Genomic DNA, 22,219 nt, shown 5'->3' on the forward strand with positions numbered 1-22,219 from the left:
TGATTAAACCTTTATTTTCAAATTTTAAAACTTTCAACTTTAAATATCATATATTTTTTGATGACAGCTACGGAGTTGCAACATAAGTCATGGAATGCAGAAACTGCAGTGATTGAACTTATCAATAAGTTTTTGGAGAGTGTTCCTAGCCAAGCAATAAAGGATCTAAAAGATAAATGGCAAGTCCTTTTCGGATTTTAATGAAAGAAAAGATCTCTAAATCTTTATATATTTGGAATTTGTTCCCATATCACTTCTTTAATTTAATAATCTTTTAGACTATAGATAGTATTTATTTATTTTTAAATTAAAGGAAAAATGGAAAAAATTCACACCTCCGGCAGGACTCGAACCTGCGACCTTTGGCCTTGCCGGGGCCATCGCGCTTACCAACTGCGGCACGGAGGCCTGCTGGATGTGTGCGAATTTATCCATGCCTTCCATTAATTCTCAACCGCCTTAGGGTCCCCCCACATCTAGCGTCTCGCGAGCGTCGCGTCGGGCCAACTGTATGGGCAAAGCCCGACGCCGCGTCGACGTCGCGTCGACGCGGCGTCTCTTTCCATACAGTTGGCCCGACGCGACGCTCGCGAGACGCTAGATGTGGGGGGGGTCCTAGGTCCTAGGGTGGCGTTATAGCAAACATCTACCCGTAAGAATAGATCTTAACAGGCACTGGAGTCTCAATTTACATTGAGAATTCGCCAGTAACAATGTGCTAACCCATACTAAATTTGTTTTTTTATCATGCAGAAACGCCTTTAATTTAAAAATATGTAGTATCGCTTGCAGACGTTTCTGCATGATAAAAAAACAAATTTAGTATTTATTTATTTATTTATTTGATATGTATTCGTCATTAGTGTCGTAACTGTAAGTGTGAGTACATCACCGGGGTTTCAATTTACAAGTGGTAGTCAATAGTTGGAAAGAGACTTCCGCTTGTAACTAAGTAACTTTCAGTTTTTGACTAGTAAGCGAGTAGTTCAAAGTTATTATTATATTTATAAGTTATAGGTTGAAACTTATCAATTCATACAGCTGTACGTAATAATTATGACTAAAACTATATTATTTTTTAGGCTTGATCCGGAAAAAGCCTTGAAACAAGTTACTTCAGCAACAAGAGTGTTTCCAGAAGATGCTGGTGAGTTTTATAGTCGGAATTTATTTCGTATTTTTTATGGCACAATAACTGCGACACAATTAAATATACATAATTAAATGTCCATGATTGCAGCTTTCTTGGAAATAGAAAACCCGGATCGTTTTGAACCACAGCACGCGATAAATGAAGCTAACGAACTATTTGCTTATTTTGCTACAAAATGCTTTGAAGCTCTTATTAAATGCACTCGGACCAGTCTCGATTTGTTAAGACGCAGAGCTTCTGTCTCTAGGTAATTGTTACAATTTTCTTGTGTTGTCTTTCTTGGAGTAGGTAAGAGAGGAATGGATTTTAATTTTACTATTGTTTGTATACAAAGTTACTCAGGTGCGTTCACCGATCCGTGACTTACGTATAATATCGTGGACGTGATGCGATAAGATTCATCCATTGGTTACGATACGGACATGAGGACATGACTGTGGCCGCTTTATCGTTTACACTTTTACTGTCCTGTCCCGCTCCCAATTCTAAACCTTACAGCTTTCAATTCTTTGAAATAAGATTTGTCGTATCGTGACCCGTATGTGGGGGAATTGGACAGTGAACGTTGAATCCTAACCCATTGTATTCTTTTTTCAGTTTCCTAACAATGACAACTGATCCAGAAGAACAAAAGAAACTCAAACCTCTAATGAAGACTATGATGTATTTGCAAATACCTCGTATTTTAATTACTCCAACATTAGACGAGATACAGTCTGCTTTCTCTCAAGTAAACGTTTCATTTTTGATGTATTAAGTATCAACCAAATCGTATTCTATATTAGCTTCAAAATATAGTTATAAAGATATCTAATTTTCGAATGAGATAAAATGTACATAATGTAAATTGCAATCATTAGGTACCTAATTTTTAATTTATTTCATTAGGTATTGCCATATAACCTGCAATAACATATTATATTTTAGGTTTGGTCGCAGTTGAAACCAAAATACTTTTGGCAATATCCTTTTTAATATTTTTTGACAGAAAGCTCACAATTATTTTCAGGTTGTGTTAAATTGCATCATGGATACCCACAGAAACGTATTTCAATGGAGTCAACAAGATGCTATAATGAAAGAAGGCGGAGTCGGTTCTACTTCAGGAAAATCTTTTTCAATGTTGTCAAAAAGTAGCATCGGTGGTAGGTTTTAATATTATTGTTTGAGGTAGTATTTTCTAAATTTAGAAACCCTACTCTATGTAATTATGCAGACATGGTCTTCGATTGTCTCATTAGTTTTCTTTGTATTTATGCTGGTCCCATTCTGATTTCGTCAACCATTTTTAATTCGACATTTTTGTCATGAATGCACTAAGACTTGTTTTGTTTATTATATTTTTATTTAGAAAGTTTTTTTATCGTTGAAGAAAATCACATGTTTCAGGATGAAAATAAGGTAAAATTATATTTAATGTTTTTTTGTAGGTGGATCAAAGACAGGATCAATGGTTGGTGGAGTCAAAAGTTATTTCCGTATGGTGTCCGAGCACAAAGATGTTGTACGAGCCGTTATGGCTTTACAGGGGATGATGTACATGTATAAGCCTGACATTGAAAAGTTATTAAAGGCAAGTACCTAAAAAGATAAGTTTAACGACTCTATTTTGAACATGTTACAGCGATACGATTCCGATTTCTGTGACAATAGCGACGTTTCTGACTAAAGAAATGTTACTTTTGATACAGATAAATAAAATAAGTATCTTATCGTTAAACCACCTCTAAAAAGTTGCTCGGATACAGTTCAAAGTCAGCCCTACGAATACAAAGAATTTACAATAAGTCTTTCTCATTTCAGACGTACGGTAGATATTCTTTCTTGTGGGCAGATGACAGAGTGCAGCAAGTCCAAAGCTTTGTCGATTCCAACCCTTTGAACGTCATCATCAGAGACATGTTGAAGAAGTACGAAGGGCAGACGGAAGAAGTGAACAACTTGCCGGAGAGACATATTATTGGATCTATACAGATTAATACGGGTACTTGTGAAATTTTTAAGGGTTGAACACATACTATGTAAACATACTACATCAGGCCAAATAACTGCTATTAAGGTGCTGACAAATATTTGAACACGTTTATATTGACTAATTGCATGTTCATAAGTTTTTGAACATCTCAGCCGATCCGATGTATGTATCTTTTAGACTAAGTATATTCTCAATTATAGAAGAGACTTTTGCATATCGGGCCTTACAAGCCTAATTTTTTTTTACTTGATTGATACTTAAAATTGGCACTCTTTGCATTTTTGCTCTCTATCTCTTGTACAAGTTGTGCATATATGTTACTAATATTTTTCATATTTTATTTCAATGAACATTCTCTATTGTACAGATAATGTTAAGTTGGGTCTACACGTTGAATCAATCGAATGGAAGAGGATTCTGGGGAAACTACTGAGCGTGGCTTACAAGGAGCGCGTACTGAAGATGATGCAGTTCATTAACGACCGCATGAAGGCGATGGCCAAGAAACTCAAGGATTTAGACGACGTCCGTGTTGCGATGTTGTGCCTTGCAATGATTCGAGAAGCGTTTATTGAGTATGTGTTACATTTATGAATGAATGTTTTTATTTCTAGATTTAGGTGGTCATTATGTAATTAGTCCTTTTCTTAGTGAAATGTTGTAAAAATCAATATCAGTCCCTTGACTCAAATTAGATATTACAGGTATCAGGGTACAGTAGCCAAATGCAGAAATGCTTACGATAATATCGTAATCGTAGCTATCTCTATCGCTATTCTGGATTGGCGCGATAGAGCGAGTCTGTGTTTCGGTCGGCGTTTGGCGTCAATGATTGCAATTTCAGCTAGGCCGGTTGGGCCACATCCATCTTCATCATCCATCTACATATTATGTTCCACCATTTTGATATACTTTTTCTGGTATTCTCTATACCATAATCCCTAATGCTTATATTTTGAGAATATTGTGCCTATTTAAAAATATTTTAAGCGGGTTACTCACGTATTAAGTCGATATAGCGTTCGACATGTTTCGATCCAATTTCGAGGACCTTTCTCAAGAGTAGCGACCCCGCCTTTACATGTCGAGAGCGAGACGCATACTGACTGAGCGTTCACCACACCTGATAAAGACTTACTTTGCTATTCGAAAACAGATAGCAAAATTGCATTTTATCCACAAGAGTGCAAAGTAATTTCATACAAATTCTAACTTGATATCTTGAGCTGGCTGGTAGAAATTACCTACAAATGATGATTTTGAATTATAAATATTGAACAAATTGATAGATTTGATTTGGTTTGATGTTTTATATTCAGTATTATGTTCGTGTTGGTGTGTGGTGAAAGTGGTTGTTTCACTCGGCGGCAAAGTTTGTTTAACCTTCGTGCCTTGAAACCCTCGCAACGCTCAAGATTCCACTTTTTGAACCACTCGCTACGCTCGCGGTTCAATATTGGAATCTTTCGCTTGCTCGGGCTTCAATATTGGCACGTGCGGTTAAACAACAACTTTGCCCCCTTGTAAAACAAATAACTATTAAATATGTATGAGTTTCACGGGAGTTTTATAAAATCGCTGTCAATAGAAATTGTCAACAATGTAAACAAACCATTATATAAAATATCAATATTCTAGCACAATTTTATTATTTTAAAGCTTGAGGATCATAAGTGATATGAATTGATTAAATTACACATGGATTTAGCCAGTATCTGATGAGTTACAATGGAAATTAAAGACATTTTGACTGCAAGGTTTGTTTACATTATTCACAAGTTCTATTGACGGCGACTTTAGTTAATATTGTGCCTATTCAAAAGAGAATGGGCTTTTGAATAGGCAATTTAATTCTGCTCTAAGCTTGGCAGTTTTCTCACATATGATTTATTTGTAGCATGGACATGGAACTGGATTTAATTGAAGAAAGTTACGCAACATTTAATCAATTTAACATTGACATATCCAAAGAAGATTCTGATATGGTAGACGGGCTGCGCTATGCGTTCACAAATATGTTAGAAACTGTAAGTACAGTTTTGATATTTTGATGAATACTGGCGTAATTTAAAAGATCTCATGGATGTCCCTGGTATAATACAGCGAGGGAGTGGAACATTCTTAGCGGCACTCATACTATTTTCATTTTAAAATGTGATTCGCTATAAAAAACTGCGACATGTTTTTCTGCTGCAGGCCGCTTCAGTACAACAAAGAATAGTCGATATGCAGGGTCCACTTCAGAAAGAGCTAACCACTGGTGTGTCTACCTTTATGCAAGAAGTGCTTAAGTTCGACGCTGATTACGACGCGTTTGGACCTATGACTCCGGGTTTAACAGCGCGAGAAGCTAGTGACAGGTTCGTTATTATTACTTTAAAGAGCCTAGATCAAAAACTACTTTAAACTTCTTTAATTAAGATGTCATGCTTTGCGGAATTATGCGTTTTTTATCTCGCACTCAATGAGTTGTAATTACTACAATACATACAAAATAAATTCCAACTTCAAATGATTGTTGTCTTATGAGATGAGTGTTTCCAGAGTCATATTGTTTCAATCGAGATTTGATGAACTGTGGAGGAGATTTGAAATGTATTCCAGTGGTGAAAAACTGTTTGGCATGGAGGTTAAGGATTACCCCATCTTACACGAAAAGAAAAAACAATTCAACTTACTTAATAAATTGTAAGTGATTGGTTTTTTATAGGACCGTTTATAAGTATTACATTAAACGTGTTTGTAAGACATTAGGAATTCGGGATAAAATATTAACAAAATACTTATTCAATTACAGGTACAGTTTATATTTAGCCGTCATGAATTCCATCGATGGATATTTTGAAACTCCTTGGTTAGCTATTGATATCGAAACTATAATAAATCAATTGGCTGAATTCGACAAGAGGTAAGAAATTAACCAAAAAAAATACTAGGATTAAATCTTACACCAAGCGATAAATTTGCAGGACTACAATGAATTAATTGTGCTTCGAAAAAAAATTATAAGGAATGCGAAACCTTAACGTTAACCTATATTATGAACACTATTTTGCTCGCTGTGTAAATGATTAATTAGTTGAACAATCAAGAAACTTAGTCGAAAATGGTAACAATTTTTGATCGAGCATCTAACTTCAAATTACTATTTTAATGTCTCTGTTAAGGTGTCGTATGCTGCCAAAAGCGATGAAAGACTGGCCCGCATTCATTGAATTGAAAAACAAGATTGACGACTTCAATCAGACCTGTCCACTGCTAGAATTGATGGCTGATAAGTCTATGAAAGATCGCCATTGGAAGAGACTGGAAAAACTATTAGGTAAAATTTATGCAGTTACTCAGGCCAGTAATGAGTCCTTAGATTTATATAATTTTGTATGCATATTTGACGACTGGTCTGGCCTAGCGCGTAGTGACCCTGCCTGCTACGCCGCGGGTTCGAATCCCGGTAAGGGCATTTGTTTGGGTGATGATCACAGATATTTGTTCCTGAGTCATGGATGTTTTCTATTTGTATATTACATATAATATCGTTGTCTGAGTACCTACAACACAAGCCATCTTGAGCTTACCGTGGGACTCAGTTAATCTGTCCTATAATTTTTATATTTATGTACCTAAAGTGTAGTGGTAAGGATTACCTGAATTTCTAGAATTTAGGTCACCTTAAAAATTACTAAATTGACAACCATCTTAAGACTTGAAATGTAAAAAGTTATATTTTGCTTAATTAAATAACACTGACGTAATTAACAATGAGTAAATGTTTACGATGTTTCAAAATTATTTTGATGATTTTCAAAAACATTTCGCCTTGTATTTTTAGGTTGTGTTTTGGATGTGGAATCGGAAACGTTTACATTGGCTAACGTAATGGAAGCACCGTTATTGAAATACAAAGAAGATGTCGAGGTAAGATTTTAAATAAGTCTAATTATCCTGAGAATGATTAAAGTGACATTATTAACATGTCTGTATGCATTTTGGTTTGATTTAGGATATCTGCATCAGTTCAGTGAAAGAGAAAGACATTGAATCGAAACTGAAACAAGTAATGGTTGACTGGGCCGTTGTTGATTTGACATTTGCACCATTTAAAAATCGTGGAGATTTGTTAATTAAGGCTCAAGATACTTTGGACATCATTACGATGCTTGAAGACAGCTTGATGGTACTGAACTCCTTGGCGTCAAATCGGTACGTTTTTCAGCAGTAGCAAAATGGTGTTGTCAGCTCTATTTTAGAAAGAAAGAAAAGATTTAATAAATGCCCTTTAACTGTGACATTCAGATTTCAGACAGATCATGTCATGCATTTTATTGTATTTGATGATTGTTAAACTTACTTCTTTTCTTCACAATTATGTATATCAATCCAGATACAACGCGCCATTTAAAAGAGATATTGTGTTATGGATAAACAAATTGGTGAGCACCAGCGAAATCCTCGAAAGGTGGCTGATAGTACAGAACCTGTGGATGTACCTGGAGGCTGTGTTCGTGGGAGGCGATATAGCCAAGCAACTGCCTGCAGAAGCTAAGCGATTTGCGGTAAGCGAAGCGTAACGACGCAGAAAAAGTTCATCATTAGATTTTTCGTAATTTCGTTTTTTAATTTTTTATAGCAATGAGTTTCACAAATGTATCTATTCAATAAAGATAAATAACTAAATGAGAATTTAATTATGAAAAGACAAATTTCGAAATTTCCTTTTGAAATTACAGACAATCGATAAAACATACGTCAAGATAATGTACCGTGCTCGAGACATTATCAACTGCGTCGAGACTTGCACTTCGGATGACAGTCTGAAACAGCTACTGCCGCACTTGCTGGAACAGCTGGAAGCTTGTCAAAAGTCACTTACAGGATATCTTGAAACGAAGAGACTTATCTTCCCTCGGTTCTTCTTTGTCTCAGATCCAGTGCTACTGGAGATTCTTGGTCAGGCTTCAGATCCCCATTCGATTCAGGTATTCTGGCTCCATATTATAGTTATTGCATCTTAGGACATTGCCCATGTAAATATGGTTATGCAATAGCCAAAAAACTTGCACTTGGATATCACTGACAAAAATGTAATTATGAATTTTGTTTTTTAGCCGCATTTGCCCAGTATTTTCGATGCCCTCAATACGGTTGACTTCGATGACAAGGAAAGAATTGTTAACATGAATTCTGATAACGGAGAAAAAATACCATTGGATAAACCTGTTGTCTGCATGGGTGGTGTTGAGGTACTAATTAGGAATAAGATTTCTTTAAAAAGATAATGCGGCACACATAATTAAATCATCATTTATAAAGCTGGTTTTATGCGGCAATGTAGTTAAAATTCATAAACATTTTCAGAATTGGCTAAATGTCTTACTAGACACGATGAAAGATACTGTTCGAAATGTGATTGCAAACATTTCACAAACCTTGGCTGGAGATCCAGAATTTGACTTCTTAGTAGGATTTTGGACATTCCCAGGGCAGGTACGGCCGACATAATTTTATTAGACACATTTTTTATAAAAAATTGTTATATTGGATAAGATTGGTTAAGTGACGTGTTCATTTAACGTTTTAGGCGGGTCTCTTAGGCATGCAAATCTTATGGACAAGCGACGCTGAATATGCACTTAAGAAAGCTAGAGCAGATCGCTTTATAATGCGTCTTACAAACCAGAAATTCCTCGATTTACTAAATGGTTTAATCGATTACACTGTCAAAGATCTAACTCCTTTGGATAGGACTCAAATAGAGACCATGATTACAATCCACGTGCATCAAAGGTAAGAATAAAACAATTAATATCTGTTAATTAATAGTAACAGTTTATTGTTTTCATTAAATTATACTTTAATGTTACAGAGACATCTTTGATGATCTTGTGAAGCTGAGGATAAAATCACCGGAGACTTTGAGTGGCAAAAACAAGCTCGGTTCTACTACTACGAAGATAGTGATGACTGTCTTGTGTGCATCACAGATGTCATCTTTTTGTACCAGGTTATATCTTATGAAAGTTTGTTTTTCACTTCACTTTGAGAAGCGAATTTGATGAATGCTACAGTTTATGGTAGGTATTTAGTTTGGCCTAGATGCGATCTCCAGTACGCCTAGTTTGGCAAAGAGCACCAACTACACCATTTTAACAGAACAACAATACCTATGAAATATCTCAACTATTTAAGTCTTATGATCAAAATTAGGTGCAGTGGTACAGTTTTGTTTTTAATTATGCTCACAGAACGAGTATTTGGGCATTACTGAGCGGCTGGTAATCACGCCTCTAACAGATCGATGCTACATAACGCTATCACAAGCTATTGGAATGAACATGGGCGGAGCTCCGGCGGGACCAGCTGGTACTGGCAAGACTGAGACTACCAAGGACATGGCTCGAACCCTGGGCAAACTGGTCATTGTGTTCAACTGCTCGGATCAGATGGACTTTAGAGGTAAGTTTATTTCGAAGGTAGTCAGGAGTTGGGATTGTGTCTGATTTTTCTGGATTATACAAAAAAATATTTACTACTTAAAGATACGTTTTCTTAATCATGGATATATATGGTTGGCAAAAATCTAGCTTCACCAACATCATAATAAATCAACCTTATTTTCAGGTTTGGGTCGTATTTATAAAGGTCTGGCACAGTCCGGGACATGGGGTTGCTTTGATGAATTCAATCGTATTGAATTGCCTGTGCTGTCTGTAGCAGCGCAGCAGATTTATATTTGTCTTACTGCAAGGAAAGAGAAGAAAGAATTCTTCTTGTTCAGGTATTTTTTTACGAGTCTTAATTAGTTTCAGTGGCATGCGCCCTTTTCTCATTATATCTTTCAAAAGAAGTTCATTAAGGTCAAATCTCTGAGTTACTTATTTAAACCATGTGAAATTTTAGTGACGGAGATACAGTGAGCCTTAACCCAGAGTTTGCATTTATCATCACGATGAACCCTGGTTACGCCGGAAGACAGGAACTCCCCGAAAATTTGAAGATCCAGTTCCGTTCTGTAGCCATGATGGTGCCTGACAGGCAGATTATCATTCGTGTAAAATTGGCCAGTTGCGGTTTCAAAGAGAACATTTTACTGGGTAAATTTGACTGTTTTTAATCTTATTTAGATAGAATTTCTTAGAGAATGAAGACATCGAGTAGTAGTAGTACTGTAAATCAAGCTCTTTTTGGATGCAATAGAAAATCTCAATGACCTGTATCAGGCAATATGAGACTCTTCTGTTTGGCGTCTCAAATCTTCTTGACTGTCAAGTCCGTATGCCTCTAAAATACTTCGAATACTTATTAGCGTAACATATAATTGTGTTTACTTGTAGCTCGCAAATTCTTCACTTTATACAAACTGTGCGAAGAACAGTTGTCCAAGCAGGTGCATTATGACTTCGGGCTACGTAATATCCTATCCGTGTTGAGGACTATGGGTGCTCAAAAGCGTGCTAATCCAGATAATACTGAAGAGAACATCATGATGAGAGTATTAAAGTAAGAAAAAATATTCATACTGCATTTTTTGTCAAGTCATTAGTTAACTCTCTAGTTAAATAAACACAGTCTAAATTGGCTGGTGTTTAGACTTCCTGGTGCTAGTAAATATATAACATAAAACTTTGTTTACAGGGAAATGAATGTATCAAAGCTAGTAGATGAAGATGAACCTCTGTTCGTATCTTTGATTGAGGATTTGTTCCCCGGTATGAAGCTCACTCAAACAGTGCAAAGGTAATGGACGAATTTGTGGCTGTTGCTTTGAATCATTTAAATATGAGCGAATTAAATAATAATAAACGACGACGACCATTTAAGCACTCTTCGACATTTTATAGAAATGTGGGAAAGTTAAGAAAAGTGCAGAATGATAATACAAATAGATAAGCACTTTATAGTTACTTAATGTATTAAATATATAATTTTTAATTCTTATTGATAAAAATGAAGTGCAGTGTTGCTTTACACAATAAAAGTAGGAATCAAATGAAATAGAGTATTTACTGTGATATTAATAGAATTTCTGTTGCGCAATGATAATTTTTTTCAGTACAGATGCTGCTTTTTACACACAGTAGTGCGAGCAAATCAAGCAATGATTCATTTCTTGTCTGGTCGAAACTCTTAGCTTAGATTTAGGTACTGAAAATCGTCATACGATACACGTGCGAAAAGGACATTCACAACTCGTGTCGATTTAAAACACTCCCTTCGTTCGTGTATTAATTTATCGCTACTCGTATCGATTTTCCTCTTTTCCGCACTCGTATCTACAAGTATTTTGTTTGGGTTACAAAAAAAACACATTATTTACTCTACTAAGTTTTATTTATGTCTCTTTAACATTACAAATTTGTAGACACTTATCTATACAAAAATCTTGACAAAAGAAGTACAGATCGCTGAAATTAATGTTGATAGTAATATTATTGACGACTACTTCAACAAGTGTCAATTGTGAAATGCCGCAAAATACTAGTTGCTCTATAGAAGACCATAATAATATGATCCCCGATCCTTTACAACCCAGCAGCTCGGTACGCACGTTACATTTTTTTTTAATCTTCTTTAGTGAGGGCAACTGAGTACGACGGCATATTTAATTGTTTATAAAGTTTGAGGATACCTGGAAAAAATTAATACAAGAACTAAGCCATTTTGAAAATAGCTTTCGGTCACGCGTGTACGCTGCGACCATTTTGCGACCGTTTGTCGACCGTTTGGTGACAGTTTGGCGACTGTTTTTTACATGGAATCATACATTTATCCATTTGATCAGGGAACTGATAAATAACTGTAATATGAATAAAATACACTAATCACCCAGAATGTAAAAACCAAAAAAAGGAGAGCAACTTGGGGCACGATGTTTTGGAAATAATTGGTTTCGGTACTTTAGGCCTCCGCCCAGCAGGCCTATTACCCACCTAATACAATGACGGATAGCTGCATTTTCATGTTTTTATAACATTTTAGAGAAATGCAGCGTGCTATAACTGTGGTAACGGAACGGACAGGACTGGTCAATCATCCCGATTGGAACTTGAAGATTATTCAGTTGTACGAGACTTCTCTCGTGCGACACGGTCTAATGACTATGGGCCCCACAGGGTCCGGCAAGACTACTTGCATTCATAGTTTGATGGCTGCGCTAACTGTGATTGGGAAACCGCATAGAGAGAACAGGATGAATCCGAAGGTAATTTTTTAGATTATTGAATATAAACTAAATCTAAAAAAGGTCTTCTCTCTCTGGCAAGGTTCCGTAGATGCTGGCTGCGTTACCCCACTGAACGTAGCCGAATGGCATGGCGTATCGCTTTCGTTTGGCGTCGGAGAAATGCCATTCGGCTACGGGGCCTGAACTGCAAAAACTTCGTTGAGTAAGTTCTTCAATGTTCTTAACTATTATAAAAATAATTCTCATAATTTTAGGCTATAACTGCTCCTCAAATGTTTGGACGATTAGATGTCGCGACTAATGATTGGACAGACGGCATCTTCTCAACATTATGGAGGCGTGCGTTGAAAGTAAAGAAGTCTGATACCACATGGATTGTGTTAGGTAAGTATTATCACTTACATTTCAGTATGATTTACAATATCAGTCAAAATATACCCAATTGGATATCCTTGTAAGTAATAACTAATAAATATGTGCAATGTAGTTGTAATACACAATGCAGTTGTAGTTTAAAATTGATAAATGTAGGTGAATCTAGTAATGAAGTTGATTTACCACCTGTGGAACTATTTACTGGAAGCAGTGATAAACGCATTTTCCCCTCACTAGCTCGGAAACACGTGTTTTGTCCTTTAATACCAGCGGGTAAAAACGCATTTTATCCACTAGTGGGTAAAGTAATTTGACTTTGAATAACTTCAGATTAACTGCTTTAAAATTGATAAATCTAGGTGAATCTAGTAATAAGGATGATTAACCACCTGTGGAACTACTGGTAGCAGTGATAAACGCATTTTTTGCGTTGTATTTTCCTCGATGTAGTGAGGGGAAAAGTAAATATTGTGTTGTTACACTCGGGTGCAAATGTATTTTACTTCTCGTGTGTTAAAAAACTCGCAAGTTCAGGATTCTATTCTCGAAACAACTATAGAATCCTTTCACTTGCTCGTTTTTCAATTCCACACTCGGCGTTAAAATACAACTTGCCCCCTTGTACGGGTGGGCCCTGTAACAAAAGCAAAAAATTAAACTGTAGACTATACTCCTTATACTGACCAACGTTTGTTCAGCAACTTTTAAAAATAACGCGTATTTTGATTTTTATCACCCTTGAAAGTTTTTCCTAAGAGTTAATGTATTGCGAATTCTGTTAAGTCTAAAGCGTGACAGATAACGTCAATGACAACAATAATGGCGTACATTGAAGCTAATATTTATTTTGTATGAAAAATTAAAAAATTCAAGACGTCTTAATTTTTAAAAGTCGCTGAACAAATGTTGGTCAGTTTAAGGAGTATAGCCTACGGTTTAATTTTTTGCTTTTGTTACAGGCCCCACCCTAACAAATAACTATTTTTGCGTTGCAGTTTCCTCGCTATAGTGAGGGGAAGAGTTTTGTGTTACACTCGGGTGCAAATGTATTTTACTTCTCGTGTGTTAAAAAACTCGCAAGTTCAACTATACACGGTGTTTCCGGTATCACTCAAAACCTCAGACACCCCAACTGATTTTTATTTTTTAAATTCATCTAGAGTATTCATCTTTTAATCTGATCGTTACTTTTTTTTTTAATTTAATTTTTAATTTTCTGTACAGCTCTACTTGACTTTTAGCTCTACACTCAATAAAATAATTGCTAACTACCATAATAAACCATAACACTATTTATTTGTGTACGTTACTGCAACGACATAAGGTTTCCAATAGACAGCTAAGATGTCACTGTAAAACACTTTAAAGCTTTGTCACAGTAAACTTCAAATTGGACAGGTAATCGCAGTAAGCAAATAAACTCAATATTCAAAATGACAAGGTTGTAATTAGGTACGAGTTCAATTTGTTATGACTTATGATAAACATTAAGATTAAACTGACAAACAACGTCAAACTAGTAGCGGAAAAAATAATCGTCCAAGTAACCGGCCAGTATTAATACCCCTAAATACTAAAAAAAGGTAAACAACCTCTAGCAATGCGATATACACAATGTTGTATTATGAGTACAATAGAATGGGCACGTAAAAAATAATCAATAATACTAATTTAAATAAAAATATTACCCCCATCAAGATATAGCTCAATCGATTCTACTCTCGATTCTGAACAAACTGTTTTCAGGTTTTTAGTGTTAAGTGAAACACGGTGTAGAATCCTTTGCTCGTTTTTCAATTCCACACTTGGCGTTAAAATACAACTTTGCACCCTTGTATAACAAATAACTATTTCTTAGATGGTCCTGTTGACGCTGTGTGGATTGAAAACTTGAACTCCGTATTGGATGACAATAAGACTCTAACCTTAGCCAACGGCGATCGTATATCCATGGCGTCCAACAGTAAATTGGTGTTTGAGCCGGATAATGTCGATAATGCCTCGCCAGCTACGGTCAGCCGAATGGGGATGGTGTTTTTGTCGTCCTCTGTCTTAAAATGGCAGCCGATATTAGAGGTAATACTCAATTTATTCTTAGTCAAACTTTTGGAGTGACCACTGTCATTTTTATCGTGTAATTTTGTTAATATTTGAATCATGTTAATATTTGAATACAGGCGTGATTGTATGTATGTATGTATGTATGTACGGAGTAAGTTAACCGAAACGAATTACAGTCATAATTAATTATTTTATTTTTATGGCTACGAAGCTGGATCCGCGCTTGTAATAAATGTTATTTAACACCTGTGACACCACACATGAAATTTCGAATATTTTTAATAATATCCCATTTTTAACATAGAAAATAATACTGCTGTAATAATTATAGGGTTGGTTGAAGAAAAGGGGTCAAAAAGAAGCTGATTCTTTGCGCAATGCGTTTAACAAGATTTACGATGATGTTCATGCATTTGTACAACAGAAGCTTCCCGCCAAAATGAAATTACTCGAAGCTATTTATGTTCGGTAATATATTTATGCTACATAAAGTTTTCTAATAATATAAGACATACTTGTACCTATGTCTATAGCATTTTTAACACGGGTAGGGATATTTGTCTGTAATATGGATGTTATTGGATATTGTCTCCAGTCTAGTACTAAAAAATGTTTATGTACCGATGTACAACGTATGGACAGAGTCAGTCAGGGGTAACTAACTGTAGATAATATTATGTATTAAAGTGAATTATTAATTAATTATATTTTGAACAGGCAATGCATCGACGTACTAACTGGACTACTATCTATTGAGATTCCTAGTGGAAGTAAGTTTTGTTGTTGTGTTGTTTTATAATAGATGGATTAATGTAGGTACACAAATATACCAGAAAATGTAAATCTTTGATTTTCAGAAAGTCACACGGATCGTCATTTGGAACGTCTTTTTATCTTTGCCATGATGTGGTCTTTGGGAGCAGTGTTAGAGCTGGACGCGCGCACAAAAATGGCTGAGTTTTTCACCAAACTGCCTGTGAAAATGGACTATCCGGGTGGCAAGTCGAAAGAATGGGTCATGCCATTCGAGTACATGGTCAATCCAGCTGGACAATGGCAACATTGGTTAGCTTATTAATCTTAATGTGTTAGCCATGGCGTCATGTTACAAGACAATTAATTAAATAATAATGAATGAACGAACATTTTTTTAAGCATCTTAAATCTTAATTTTATAAGAGGCTTGCCCTTGTCGGTGGAGTTCTTATTTCTGCCACGATTTTGAGTTCCTGATCAATTGATCATCCTGTTCGTGATCACGTTGAGTTTTTTTTAGCTTGGATTAGAATTACACGTCTTTGCTTTTCAAACTGATATTTATTGTCTTTTTAAGGTCGGAAAGTGTAGAAGATTATATTTACCCGACGGACAGCGTGCCTGAATATGCTTCTATTCTGGTCCCTAACGTCGATAACGTCTGCATTTCATTCTTGATCGATACGATTGCAAAACAGAACAAGGCCGTATTGTTGATTGGTGAGCAAGGAACTGCTAAGACAGTGATGTTGAAGAGTTATATGGCAAAATACGACAATGAGGTCAAACTGTTTAAGATGATTAACTTTTCTTCTGCGACTACACCAAACATGTTTCAGGTATATGTTTCGTAGTTTTATGGTTTGTAACAAGTGCAAAAAATGCTTTTATTGTAGGTCAGTCTCACCAGTTTTATGCTCTCTTTTTTAAAATTATTTATACGTTAAATACTAGGTAGGTTTAACCTACTTTATATATATATATATATATATATATATGTAGGTATAATTATAATGAACTTATCGATCGTAAGGTATAAGAACAAATTACTATAACTGAAGTTATTAATTAATTATCATTTAATATTGTCTGTGTTACTGGATCCCGTAGGCAGCTTAACTGACAGCGTTTATAATTTATTTATTATTTGCACATGGTACAAGATTATCGGTTAAAATGTAACGCTGCCGGTTGGGTTGCACGCAAAATCTATTTCTACCGCTCAGTATCAACTTTTATAATTATTGAACAATACCTATTTGTTAAATTTTCGGCACTGTTTGTCTTTTATGTATTCCATCTATTGTATCTTTTGATGTAATGACTGTTTGTTGCCATAATAAAATAAAATAAAATAAAAAATAAAATAAAATTTATGCCTTTTGTATATAAACTAGTTTAATTTATATAAAATGATGATGTTTTCTGTTTAAACAGAGGATTATAGAATCTTACGTGGAGAAAAGAGTTGGTATGACATACGGCCCACCGGGCAACAGAGCTATGACTGTCTTTGTAGACGACATCAACATGCCCGTTGTAAACGAATGGGGTGATCAGGTAAAATCAAAGTAAACTTACAACATATGATGCTACTTTCTCGCACTAGTGCGTAAAGTAGGTAGTGCTTTATTTATTATATCGCAACTTCAAAGTGCCATATATGTCATATAAAACGTCGTACGATACACATGCGAAGAGGAAATTCGAAATTTGTGCGATAATACATAATTCTTTTTGAATTTCGTCTTTTATTTCTGTTAAAATTTTCGCTATTCACCTAGATCACTCATTCGTTTCTTGCATTTACAGGTAACCAACGAAATAGTACGCCAAATGATGGAGTGTGGTGGATTCTATTCATTGGAAAAACCGGAGAATTCATCATCATAGCTGATATACAAATGTTTGGCGCAATGATTCATCCAGGTTATACTTTTATTACATGGTTACCATCCATTTAGTATTTGTTAAAGCTAGCGTAAGTTTAAGTAATATCACTTTCCACAGGTGGCGGTCGAAATGACATCCCACCTCGACTAAAAAGACAGTTTAACGTATTCAATTGTACATTACCCAGCGATGTATCGATGGATAAGATTTTCGGTAAGACATTGTTCTCATTAAACTAGAAATTAATGAATTTTGTAATCAATAATGACATCATGCTCCCCGGCAGAACTACATCGTCTTTCGGAAACATAAACATATCAGAAAATATCTATAAGATATCTTTAAAATTCTAGGACCGTGGAATAGCATGTGTAGTTAGAATAATATCTTGGTGGTTCTACTGGGAGGAAGCTCTGTAGCAGAACCACTTTGAAATTAGATTTACATAAAAACTAGGCGTATAGAATTTTTCCAAATGGTCCTAGAATTGTATAGATATCTTATAGATATTTTCTGATATGTTTATGTTTCCGAAAGACAATTGTGGTTCTGCCGGGGAGCATGACGTCAATAATGTGTATACGTCATTTATTTCATGATTAGAAACCATCAGTGCTGGATATTTCTGCAAGACTCGTTTCGATAAGAAGCTTGTTGATTTTATGCCGAAGCTTGTGCCTGTAACACGTGTAATCTGGCAACAGACAAAGGTACTATATCGATTCTTATCTATACATACATATAAATGCAAGTGTTCTGACTGACTGTATGACTACAAATGAATGAATGAATTGAAATTGCATAATAGGTTGGCATTATAAAGTGTACGAGATACAAGAAGCGGTTTAGAAAGTAAAAAAATTCTAATTCACCCCCGAAGATGAAATTTGTAACTCTTTTCCTCTTTCCGCACGAGTTTTAATAAATAAATAAAATTTAGGAGAGTTTCCCGAGATTAGGGGCTGTGCCGGCTGTCTATATCTGGGTAGGTACTAGGTACCTTTCATGAGTACCATTTGGATAACAAGGTTACAGAGAATTTATTTCTTATAGGCCAAAATGCTTCCGACGCCGGCAAAGTTCCACTACGTGTTCAACCTTCGTGATTTGTCTCGTATATGGGAAGGCATTCTCTTTATCAAACATGCCGGAATATGTTAGGTAACGGCGGCTATCAACGCGGGTATCGAAATCGACGTCCATTACCGCCGCATTTGCAAATACGCATTTTATAGGCAAACCGGCCAATTTCCTAAATAAAGTTACTCACACAAAGGAAGCCTGTTTAGTTGACTAACGCACATATAGGCGCTAGAGAGTGTGAATGAAAGAAGACACTCGCTATTTGACAGTTTTTGCCACGGGGCCGCAAGAAGAGGTTGTGTCATACTGACGCGTGACGCTAAACCTAAGTGAACTCCAATCTCATTTAGTAGTTTACGTAATAATTGTGACAAATAGGTGAAAGTTATGCATTTTAAATTGTTGTTAATAGTTTTCTACATGACTTCTGAGTACTTTTTACGTATTGTTTAGCCTGGAAATGTGTTTAAAGTGGAAATTAAAAGACAGCGGTGAAAGGCGCCATTTTGTGAGTAGATTCTATTACTGTGGTATACCACAGTAATGGTTAAAGTAGTGATATTAGTTCTTTATGCTTTATTTTAAGTATATGTGCTCGGTTATATAATGTCTTACAGTTGTTTCAATCTTGATCTATTCACGCTATCAAAGAACTATTTACGTGGTATGAAAAATATTCAACAAAACCTTAATTTTTAGCAAAAACTTCATTACTGATTTCGTAGTTTCTATGAAAACCGTTAATTTGTCAATTTTTTTAAACATTGAGATAAAGTCTGATGTTTACTTACCAGTTATGTAAACTTGGTTTTAATATAAAGTTGCAATATTTTATTTTGATTTGTAATGAAAATACATCTGTATGACATTGTTTTTATTGCTCGGAATTAGATTTTATTATACTCCAATTTATGCCTATCACCGATGGTACGATCGGATAACCCTCGGTAATGGAATATATAAGAATCTATTACCGATCCATGCAATATTTGTTTGGGTCGGTAATAGGTTCCTAAAGAAGTATCTATTACCGAGCGACATATTAGTCTTGTATCAAAATATGACATTTAGAGTACCGTAAGTACAGATTTCTTAGATGAAACTGAGTCTTCTGTGGGTATTCATAAAGGAAGATAGTATAGGTATATGTATTTGTCATAATTTGTATATTCAACCGTCGGTATTAAGCTCCGAATTTTGAGATGGGTTTCTATTTACCGATGGCAGAAAAACACTGTCATTCATACCCTCGGTAATGAAATCTCAATTCGCGTTAATAGAACCGCAGCCTGTTCATTACCACGGTAATAGAAAATTTAGGTATGCTGGCTTCAATAATTATTTTATGACATATAATAAACTAAAATCATCCAAAAACTCTTCAAAACTAATAGTTCAATAAATACTCTTCCATAAAAAAATATTTGTGGCCGTTAACGAGCTTTGATACCCTTAATTTTTTGGAATCTTTTGAAATCTTCCTGAAGTACCACGTTAATAGGCGCCATTCCCTTAGTGGGTGGTTCTGGCAAGCAAAGTTTGACAAAATTGGCTTCGTTCATTGCAAACTTTTCATTCTATCAGATAACTTTAACCAGGTACCTATTTATTATATTAAGATAATAATTACATTAGATTAAGACATGATATGTAAAAAAGGTATATTTATGGTTGGCGGTTAAGTCTACGTGCCTTTGAGATGACTTAATAAACTAGAATATACATAAACATAAACAGCGTGTGTCAGTTGACTGAGAATTTTCATTGAGATACGCAAATTATGCCTATACCATGGCAAAGATGATATCTATAGGCATCAGAAGAAGAAAGCAGAAGAGAAATGTTTACTGGACTGGGACATTACGGCGTTTACGACTATTGTTTATTTCATTTTTAACTTTCATCATTTTAGATCATACAACGTGAGTAACTTTATGGACGACATAAAATATTTATATCGTGTCGCTGGCTTACAAGGAAAGGGCATTTCGTTCATATTTACTGACAATGATATAAAAGACGAACAGTTCTTAGAGTTTCTCAATAATATTTTGAGTTCTGGAGAAATTGCTAATCTGTTTGCAAAGGATGAAATGGGTAAGTCTTTAAAAATGTCCTCACTTACTAGTTGGTGTTGTAGTGTGTTTGTTCTGGTTAATCGAACTGATATTTTTTGCAGATGAAATGTTAAACGAATTGACTCCCATCATGAAGAAATATGCACCAAAAAGGATTCCAGTTCCTGACGTATTATATGAATACTTCATTATGAGATCGAGAGCTAATCTACACGTAGTGTTGTGCTTCTCTCCAGTAAGTAGTTTTTTTTTCTTTATCTACATACATAAAATAAATCTCGAGTGTATTCCCAAAATGGCTAAGCAGAGCTCATGAAACTGCCCAATCCAATTCAAATCCAATATATTATTCATTGTCCAATGTTAATCTAAAAATCCTGTCTTCAAATGCTGATTGTTTTTAATTTAAGGTGGGTGAGAAGTTTAGAAGCAGAGCGCTAAAGTTCCCTGGATTGATTTCTGGATCAGTGATGGATTGGTTCCAAAAATGGCCAAAGCAGGCGCTTATTGAAGTGGCTGACCATTTTCTGAGCGAATTTCATGTGAGATAAACTTTTTATTACTTTATTTGAAAATAGCTGGATTATTTATTTGGTAAATTCTCTATTGATAATTATTGCGATAAAAAGTAAAATTTTCACCATGTAATCTGAATTTTTTGAATGCAGGTCGTTTGTGCTCCTGAAACGAAAGTTATGCTTATTGAGATTATGGGCATGGTTCAAGATGACGTTGCCGAGGCGTGCATTATGTACTATGACAGATTCAGGAGACAGGCACACGTTACTCCTAAATCATATTTGTCGTTTTTGGAAGGCTACAAAGTGCTATACAAAGAGAAGCATGTAAATATCGCAGAAATGGCAAGAAGGTTTGAGATTTCTTGAAGTTTTATTCGATAGAGTATAATAATAATAAACTGTAATAGAGGCGTAGGGATGTGACGACCCCATCGCCCATTGGTTTTACCAGTGCAATCAGTCAACGCAGGGCAGCTTGATGCGAGCTGTTGGGGAACAGCGACCCCACGTACCCGAGTGCTCCTGGGGAGTTCTGTTACCCGTAAGGCGGGTGGGTGGGACACTTGGGACAGTACTCTCTACCTCTGGCTTGCCTTGGCTGGCCGTCCAGAGTGGAGTCGTTAGGGCTACATGCCCGAGGGGTGGAAGTGAAAATTTGCATAAGACGCGAGTTGGTGCAGTGGCTTCACAGCCACTGGGCAGAAAGCGGTGTACACCTCTCGACACCCTTGAGTTCTCACACCGGTGTTGCCCTTGAGCCATCTTGGATGTCGCTTTTTGTGGGGGCCCATCTTGTGGGGACGAGTCACCGTCTGCCGGAAATAAAATTGGATACCGTTTTATTAGGCAGGCGTCCGGTTTTTTATCCATAGCCCAGTATTTAGTCCATCACTTTCATCAAAATAGACCAGTTCATTTTAGATTCCATTAACTCTCAAATAGTCCTTACACCCTGGCGGGTGTTGCCTCTGCGTGTGTCCCATGATACGGGCAAGGGCAACATCCGCTCGGTGTACCCCTTACATTTCATTAAAGTGTCAAAAGGGCCCCTACGTGTTGGCTTCGGCCCCGCGCACGCCTCCCAAAGGTCCGGAATACCATTGTTCCGTGATGGGAAAGACATACAAATAAGAACTGTAATAG

General features: G+C 35.9%; 1 protein-coding gene across 1 annotated transcript in view; it reads left to right on the plus strand.

The window, feature by feature from the left end:
* Positions 1 to 22,219, plus strand: part of LOC125225204 (dynein axonemal heavy chain 8) — a 61,856-nt gene that overhangs the window by 19,632 nt on the left and 20,005 nt on the right. The window contains 45 exon segments of the mRNA XM_048128805.1: positions 68 to 179; positions 1,083 to 1,147; positions 1,241 to 1,400; positions 1,751 to 1,883; positions 2,163 to 2,295; positions 2,584 to 2,726; positions 2,957 to 3,137; positions 3,496 to 3,703; positions 5,026 to 5,155; positions 5,325 to 5,488; positions 5,673 to 5,816; positions 5,926 to 6,036; positions 6,296 to 6,450; positions 6,958 to 7,043; positions 7,129 to 7,328; positions 7,510 to 7,681; positions 7,856 to 8,104; positions 8,234 to 8,368; positions 8,484 to 8,612; positions 8,707 to 8,912; positions 8,992 to 9,032; positions 9,035 to 9,129; positions 9,371 to 9,581; positions 9,747 to 9,903; positions 10,026 to 10,219; positions 10,460 to 10,625; positions 10,761 to 10,862; positions 12,105 to 12,327; positions 12,564 to 12,693; positions 14,543 to 14,760; positions 15,077 to 15,213; positions 15,463 to 15,515; positions 15,603 to 15,810; positions 16,079 to 16,340; positions 16,939 to 17,061; positions 17,314 to 17,374; positions 17,377 to 17,430; positions 17,512 to 17,607; positions 17,998 to 18,104; positions 18,448 to 18,550; positions 19,979 to 20,075; positions 20,390 to 20,574; positions 20,657 to 20,790; positions 20,966 to 21,097; positions 21,224 to 21,426. Of these exon segments, the coding sequence (XP_047984762.1) occupies positions 68 to 179; positions 1,083 to 1,147; positions 1,241 to 1,400; positions 1,751 to 1,883; positions 2,163 to 2,295; positions 2,584 to 2,726; positions 2,957 to 3,137; positions 3,496 to 3,703; positions 5,026 to 5,155; positions 5,325 to 5,488; positions 5,673 to 5,816; positions 5,926 to 6,036; positions 6,296 to 6,450; positions 6,958 to 7,043; positions 7,129 to 7,328; positions 7,510 to 7,681; positions 7,856 to 8,104; positions 8,234 to 8,368; positions 8,484 to 8,612; positions 8,707 to 8,912; positions 8,992 to 9,032; positions 9,035 to 9,129; positions 9,371 to 9,581; positions 9,747 to 9,903; positions 10,026 to 10,219; positions 10,460 to 10,625; positions 10,761 to 10,862; positions 12,105 to 12,327; positions 12,564 to 12,693; positions 14,543 to 14,760; positions 15,077 to 15,213; positions 15,463 to 15,515; positions 15,603 to 15,810; positions 16,079 to 16,340; positions 16,939 to 17,061; positions 17,314 to 17,374; positions 17,377 to 17,430; positions 17,512 to 17,607; positions 17,998 to 18,104; positions 18,448 to 18,550; positions 19,979 to 20,075; positions 20,390 to 20,574; positions 20,657 to 20,790; positions 20,966 to 21,097; positions 21,224 to 21,426 (6,508 nt within the window).

This window comes from Leguminivora glycinivorella, chromosome 4 (genome assembly GCF_023078275.1).
Source record: "Leguminivora glycinivorella isolate SPB_JAAS2020 chromosome 4, LegGlyc_1.1, whole genome shotgun sequence".
Taxonomy (NCBI): Eukaryota; Metazoa; Arthropoda; class Insecta; order Lepidoptera; family Tortricidae; genus Leguminivora; species Leguminivora glycinivorella.